At 38.9% G+C, this 8,379-nt stretch overlaps 1 protein-coding gene across 1 annotated transcript; it reads right to left on the reverse strand.

Moving 5' to 3' along the window:
- Positions 1-350: 350 nt before the first annotated feature.
- Positions 351-1,444, reverse strand: LOC141630519 (uncharacterized). Its single transcript, XM_074443324.1, has 2 exons — positions 984-1,444; positions 351-891 (listed from the first exon to the last, which is right to left on the reverse strand). Exons 1-2 carry the CDS (start codon positions 1,442-1,444, stop codon positions 351-353), a joined length of 1,002 nt encoding a protein of 333 aa, XP_074299425.1.
- Between the last annotated feature and the right edge of the window lie 6,935 nt (positions 1,445-8,379).

Consider the following 8,379-nt stretch of genomic DNA (forward strand, 5'->3'; position numbering starts at 1 on the left):
AATCCTTTTCCATCGTTGTCGAGTAAAAACCAAGCATTATGATCTTACAGACAAACATATGGGCATTCATGTGTGGCCTACACTCAGTCATGGACTTCCTCCATAACCTTTTTAGGTGTCGATTTGTCAATGCATCGCAACAAAACACCTTGAGCCGTCTTCTTATACATTTGCCCATCATCGGTCTTAATGAATTGGGCGTATAACATTCGCAAAGCGCGCTTCCCACACGTGTTAAGGTCAGGAGGATACTCTTCTGTTTCCTTGAATTTCAAAATGGCTCTATACCAGGGTTCGGTTTCACCTTCCTTGGCATCATCGATTACATTCACATAGGCAGGTGACGATCTTCATTCGACAAATATTGGCATACTGTCTATGTGGTCGGGAATGTTGATCAAGGCAGCTAGCTTGGACAATGCATCTGCAAACTGATTTTCTTCTCTCGGGAGGTGAACATATCGAATATCCTCGAAGTACTTTTCCAATTCTTCGATTCTGGTTTGATATGGGTCCAAACTTTGGCTCTTAATTTTCCATGACCCACCCACTTGATTGATCACAAGGGACGAGTCTCCATGTACTAACAATTTCTTCAGTCCCAAGTCAAGAGCACTGTGTAAACCAAGCAAACATGCTTCATATTCAGCGGCGTTATTAGTAACATTGAAATCCAGTTTGATGGACACGGGCACGTGTTTACATGTCGGTGAGATAAGAATAATTCCCACTCCATATCCCATATAGTTTGATGCTCCATCGTAATACAAATACCATATATTATTCTCAATGTGTACAACGTTTTCGTCGGGAAGTGACCAAGTGTCCATGACTTCTGTTTCTTCGATTGGATTGTCGGCGAGGAAATCGGCAACGCCCTTCCCTTGATCACTTTCAAAGGTACATATTTAAGATTAAATCTGATAACATGAGGGTCCATCTTGACATTCCTCCATTATAGCACTGGTTTTTCAAACAAGTACTTGATTGGATCCATTTTGGAGTAGACATTTACACTGTAGCTAAGCATGTAATGTCTTAATTTCTTCGTTGCCCAGACTAGGGCCAGACACGTCTTTTCAAGAGGTGTATACTTTACTTCATAGTCTAAGAAATTTTTACTGATGTTGTAAATAGCTCTTTCATCTTTTTCAACTATTTGGGCTAACATAGCCCCCATAGTTGTATCCGTAATAGTTAGATATTGTGATAACGGCAGCCCGGCTACTGGTGGGCTTAAAACTGGTGGAGAAGACAATAATTCCTTTATTTTATCGAACGCAGCCTGACACTGGTCATCCCACATAAAGTTTTCTTTGACCTTCAGTTTCTTGAAGATCGGCTCGCAAATCATCGTCAACTTCGCAACGAAACGGCTTATGTATTGAACTCTTCCCAGGAAACCTCGAATTTCTTTCTCAGACTCGGGATGGGGCATTTCCATAATGGCTTGATCATTAATGGTTCTACTTCAATGCAACGATAGCTAACGATATGACCCAACAGTTTTCCAGGGGTGACCCCGAAAGCACACTTCTGCGGATTCAGTCTCATGTTGTACTTTCGTAGTCTTTGGAAGAATTTTCGTAGTGCCCCAAGATGGCCACTACGTTACTTTGACTTGGATATCATGTCATACACATAAACTTCAATTTATTTCTGCATCATATCGTGTAGCAACGTCGTTGCTGTTCTCTGGTACGTCGCCCCAGAATTTATCAAACCGAAAGGCATTACTGTGTAACAATAGGTTCCCCATTATGATGTAAATATTCTCTTATTCATGTCTTCCTCGACCATCTTAATCTGATTGTAACCGTCATATCCATCCATGAAAGATACTAATGCATGATTTGCGGTGTTGTCAACCAAGATATCGATGTGAGGTAATAGAAAGTCGTCCTTCGGGCTAGCTTTGTTCAGGTCCCGAAAGTCTACGCATACGCGAACTTTACCATCCTTTTTCGGTACTAGCACTACATTGGTGAGCCAATCCGAATATTGTGACACCTTCATGAACCCGGCTTTGAGCTGTTTATCAATTTCTTCCTTAACCTTTAAAGACCACTCTGAACGCATCTGCGTAGCTTCTGCTTTACTGGTTTCAACCCTGGTTTGATCGGAATCCTATGCTCTGCAATTTCCTTATTTATTCCCGGCATGTCTTTGTAAGACCATGCGAAAACATCTTTGAATTCAATCAGAAGGTTAATGAACCCTTGTCTCTCTATAGGATCTAAAGTAGTTCCTATCTTAAGCTCCTGTGGTTCTAGGGTCGTTCCCACATTGATAGTTTCGGTATCTTCGATCACCGAGTTTCTTTGATCATATTATTCTAACCCTCTAATCAATTGTGGAGGTGGTTCTACCTCCTCCTCTTCTTCAACCGGTTCGCCTTCGACCTCATTCTTAATGTCACTACTAAAACAATTATTTTCAAAAATTGAATTGCAATGTAAATAAAACAAGTCGTAAGCAAACTGGTTCATCTTATTATTATTAATTTGAAACTAGGAGAAATGCGCTAACATTTGAGCCAACTGATCGGAGGTCAGTGGCGAGGAAACGGAGGTACCAGAGACAGGCCCCGGGATACTAGAATTAGAAAGGGGTGCATCGAAAGGAAATACTTGGGAGGGGGTGGCTTCGATACCTGACTCCTTAGACGCAAACCTAGGACTCTTATCAGACTCGGACTCAGACTCAGACTCAGACTCGAAACTATCATCCAACTTGTATATTTCTCCTTCTAAGGGCAGTAGAACTTCTAGTCTATGATGCAGTAGTAATCTATACCCACCCTTATTTTCTCCTCTAGGTATGACATCCTTCTTGCTGATCTAAACCACCACTGATGCTAAGCCTTTGTTACCTTGCTCACCTCTGTGCCATCTCAACCAAAACGTGGAAATATGTATCCTACCATTAGGTCTTCCGAGGACCCAACCTTGTATGCGGGCGAGTTCTCTTCCGTGCCATTGAGGATTATGTATTTGGGAGGATACTTGATGAATGCTAGATAGTTCGAGGTTAACTTCTTCATGTTTTCTTCTCTCTCTTGATGCAATTTCAAGAACTAGGGTTGGAAGTATCTTTCCTTCATTACCCTGTTCATCTCTTCATCGATTCTTATTGCAGAATTCTGGATTCCTAGGATGTTTATAACAGTTGTGAGTTTGCTTTTGGCGTCTTTCATCGTTTGGTGTTTAAGATAACTCGAGATCGGTTTCCCAGTAATGTCATCTGCCTTAGTCTTTTGGAACTGCTTAATGAGGAAAGCCTCTAAGGTCGACCCTTCACTAAGTACCTTGACTAAAGTAGGTTCTTCTAAGGATCCCTTATCTTGAACATCCTAGGTGATAGAAGTGTGGCTCGTCTTCTCAACTTGGTAAGGGCGCCCAGATCAAGTCAAATGATTGGACTCGAGGACATCTTTCTTTAGCTTTAAGATTTCATCTTGGGTTCGTAGGACGATTGCTCTATTGGTAAGGTAAATATCATCTTCATTATTGTCCCAAATTCCATGGATCTCATTACCACTCCGGAGAATGTATGGTAAGCAGTCGATACCGAAATCCCCAAACTGAACTTCGTTCTTCGTGCCTGGAAGGTACTCTGGGCAACTCACAAGTACTTTTCCTACAAAGAAATTTTTGGACCGATGGTGGTCCTCGGCCGGAGGGCCATAGCGGATATTTTCTGAGAGTTTAAATCAAATTTGCATGAGCTCGATTCGTTTCTCAAGTTCAGATATTTCCGATGGGGCAGTTATAGCTTTTTTCCCACTCATCTTTTCTGCAATCGCATCCAATCGAGCTATCATCAATTCCACAGTTTCACTCAGCTTAGTGATGGCGGCTTCCGTTGCTTTTCTTCGGGTTTGAGGCGGCCTTTCTACAAGAAAAACCCCGAACCAATCAATACTTGAATCAAAATCCCCTGCACAAATAAGGACTTGACTCACAGACTTGACCTTTGACTCAAACTTGACTAAAAGACAAAACTAAACCCAGGAAATGAGCTAAGTGGCTCACTTGTAAGGGGTCACATGGGAGAGAGGTGTAGACCTAACAAGGGCTATGACTCGACTCAACTAACTTCTTGATTTGGGCTTAACATCGACCTGACTAACCCGTGGCTAGACCAAACGTGATTCATGGGCTCAAGGAAAACGTCCTAGGTGGCCTAGGATGGACGTTTTGGTGGTTTGACTTTGACCAAATGGTCGACACGCTTGACTTGGACCCAAGAGGTGACTTGGGTGACCCACTAGGGTCTTGTACTTAGCACGGATCACTTGAACCCTTAATGTGACTAGACTTGACTCGAAACATATTCTATGCTCGGGAAAGGTGAGAAATCATTTCAGAATTGATTTGAAAATGGATGATTTGAAAATTAGATTTTAAATGGGCAGCATGCCGGCTATAAAGAGCTCATTTTGGTCGGAAAAACCTACATATAATTCGACAGCATTTCGATATAGAAAACATGCTTGATTTGAAGACGGTTTTTGAAAAACGGTTTGATAAAACAACTTGAAATTTTCAAAAAACACATGGAGGATGATCACATAGCACATAAGCATTCGCATATTAATCGTGCATGGACCTAGACTCTTCTAAGTCTCAGTTGGTCCACTAATCGGGTTTATGCCAATGATCCACCTTATCAAAGAAAGTCAAGCTTCCCATAAGCAGAAGTGTGCAATATAGTAAGAGCAAGTACTTTAGGATCTTGGTGATACCATCTTAATATTTAAATAAACATAGTGGACGTCACCTCCTAACCATTGAAATCAACCCAATGGGTGAGATGGACCTCCTAAAGTCTCAAATGGGTGATGCATGTATGCAAAATAAATCATAGTGTTAGTCCTATTAGCCATCATTTTCCTTTTCAAGTTACAACTCCCCAGCGGAGTCGCCAAAATGTGGATGTGGGGATTTGAATATAATGCACGGGTTGAAAATCGTTTGGAGTTGACAATAAATTTAAGGAAATTTGGGAACCATTTTGAAAAACGAGATTTGAGTTCATTGTTGAAATTACGTGGTGGAAAGTTGGTTAATAAAACACCGACACCCGCCCGTTGCAATAACGACCTCTACTCGGGATTATGATGGCTAATTGGACAAGACTACGATTGTTGTATGAGAGTGCAAAACACCATTTTAAACCTATCATGTGATCTTGGTTTCTAATCGTTTAATGCATCTAATCTACTTTGTCCAAGTGATTTAGCATATGAGGTTGATTTGAACTATACTAACAAGCATTCACAAACATGGCTTAGATGGGAGTGTGGAGCCGTAGGGAAGCTAAACTATTAAAATCCAGACGATTCTCGTCGACTCGATTTGCAAACAACTGAATTAAAGATACAACTCGAACTAAATACAATTGCTAAAACATGACATTTGACACACGACACAAACTAGCCTACTTAAGCCTTGAAATTCGTGCCATATGGTGAGGCCACGGCTCACATGGACTTCGTCCTTAGCCTCATCATCGTTTTGCGCCCTCGCTTCGATTTAATTGATTAAATACTTCAATTTAACCAACTAAAACAAAGGTTTTATAAAATCATTTTGACTCAAAATAAAGGACTAACTAGACCCATATTTAAGGTACAAATTGCGTTGCTTGAAATGAATTACAATAATTACAACAATTAAATAACAATAACAATTGAAATAAAATTGCAATAATTAAATAAAACCAAACAAACCGAACCAAAGTCGCACGAAGGCCGAGACAAATGGACACGGAGGCCGAGGAATCACACAGCCAAAATGTGTGGTCAATGTTGACTATTCTAGTCATCAAGTGTCATGAATCGGATGCTAAGGATGCACGATTCAACTAGCGAGAAATCATCATAAGATGAGATGAATTCATTAAATTCTTTAAAGAAATTCATTTAAAATCCTATGTCGGGTTTTGTATGACATATGAATGTCTTCTTCAATTAACATGCTTTCTACATATTTATTTAGCCAAGTTGTGATTCAACAACGATAAACGATATAAATAAACATACATGTATCATAAATCAAATGAAACAAATCTAACATGTGAACTAATCTTAACTATTTCATAATTAAAACTAGAACAAATTATTAAACATGTGAATTAAACTAATTACTTCGTAATTAAAATTTAAACAAATGCAAATCATGTGAGAAAGAAATAAACTAACTAAAATTTCATTTTAATCAATTTAAAACATGTTATCGTTAACCAAGAAGTGTATGCCAGGTTGGACGCGAGAGAAGGAGAGAAGGATATCTATAAACTGGCTTGCATAAGAGACCGAAAGACGAGAGATATTTGGAGAGTTAGGTGTGTGAAAGATATGGACGGCAAGGTTCTGGTTCTGGATAACGAAATAAAGGCTAGATGGAGTACTTACTTTGATAATTTATTAAATGGACATCAGGAACAAGGTTTTAGGGATGTAGAGGTAACACCAAGCATGGTTAATAGGGAATTTGTGCGTAGAGTACAAAAGAGTTAAGTTAGAAAGGCGTTAAGGAAGATGGGGTCAAAGAAAGCAGAGGGACCGGATGGTATACGCATAGAAGTTTGGAGGGGCATTTAGGAGAAAGGGATCGAATGGGTAACCATGCTCTTCAACAAGATTTGGAGGAGCAACAAGATACCATCGGCTTGGAGGAGAAGCACTCTTGTTCCTTTGTACAAGAACAAAGGTGATGTTCAAGAGTGTTCCAATTATCGGGGAATTAAACTTATGAGTCATACGATGAAGTTATGGGAGCGGGTAATCGAGCAAAGGCTTAGGAGATGTGTAGACATCTCAGAAAACCAATTTGGATTTATGCCCGGGAGATCGACTATGACGCAATTTTTATCATGAGTCACCCCAATTAGTAACGAGGGTGCTTTTATTAAAGTATAGGAGTTCTTATTTTTGTAATCCTCTCTTCTTTGATGCAATTTGCAACTTCTTGTTTTTCATTTTTGATTGCTTGAACTCAATTTGATAATTTTTGTGCCCATTCCCTTTTTGTTGACAAAATGTGATAGATGTGGAAGATGGTTGTATGGCTTCAAATGTCACCTTGGAATAAACGGTAGCCAAGGAGTTATCACGCCACAAGGTACTCTTGACTAGGCCTTAATCCATGGGTCAAAGGATGCTAGCATGACACATCTTAGGATGTTTTAGAAGCATTCTAATGAGCAAAGTATCTAGAAGGGCTTTATATACACTTGTCAAGTTTCCCATTTAGATGTTTTCACAAAACTTTTCCTACAATGCAACTACATGCCGTGATGCAACTAACATTTATACAACCTAATGCAAATGCTTCTATCAACTAGTATGCCATATAAACTAAATGCAACTTCTAGAATCACATTGGTTTGTACCGCATCAATCAAATTAGAGCCACAAAGTCATTAACATAGAGAGGAAAAAGGAGATTGGAAAGATCATACCATGCGGTCTTCATATTCCTCATGCCTCGGATGTGGTGTAGTCAATCAATGTGATAGGAGGATAAACAAACAAACAAACAAGTATATACAAAATATACAATTCTACACTACAAAGGAATGAACATGTTTTTGGTTTTTTCAGTTTTTCAAATTTTTATAGTTTTTGTTTTTATGAAATAAAAGAACATGTTCTTGTATTTTTCAAATTTTCAATTTTTATAATTTTTGATTTAAAAGTCAAGTTAGAATTTCCCATCCCCACACTAGTATGGGCATTGTCCTCATTGGCCAATACGATAGAAAATTATGCAAGCTAAATGAGAATGCATGATTTCTACACTAATATGTAAACTATATTACATATATATATATATATATATATATATATATATATATATATATATATATATATATATATATAAATTATGCAATCTATTCTACTCTATATGATTCATGATTTTATTGGTTGGAGAGCTAATTTGGATTAACTCCAAATCCTTGTGTTTGAACTTTCCCAAACCGAGTAAGACACTATTTCTAGTGTCAAAAAGAAGGAAGTTCATGCACAAGTATGCAATTCATGAAACTAATTGTCATTTTGGATTTTTCAAAAGTGGGAACAAAATGAGACACCTCAATGGGACTGAGGTGGGAGTCCTTTGAGTGTTACTAGGACTCAAAAAAATGCAAGATTAAAAATTTTGAAAACAAGAGATATAAACAAAGCTAGACGAGGTGTAGGAAACTCACAATGGAATAGGTTGGAGCCAAGTAATCAACCCCGCATATGTGACACCCGCATATGTCAATCCTCAATTGTCGCTCATTGCGACACCCTCATGACTATCATCGACCTCTTATTCATTATCCTCATCATCTACCTCCATTGACCCGGAGGCTTCACCATCTTCA

This window comes from Silene latifolia, chromosome Y, assembly GCF_048544455.1.
Source record: "Silene latifolia isolate original U9 population chromosome Y, ASM4854445v1, whole genome shotgun sequence".
NCBI lineage: Eukaryota > Viridiplantae > Streptophyta > Magnoliopsida > Caryophyllales > Caryophyllaceae > Silene > Silene latifolia.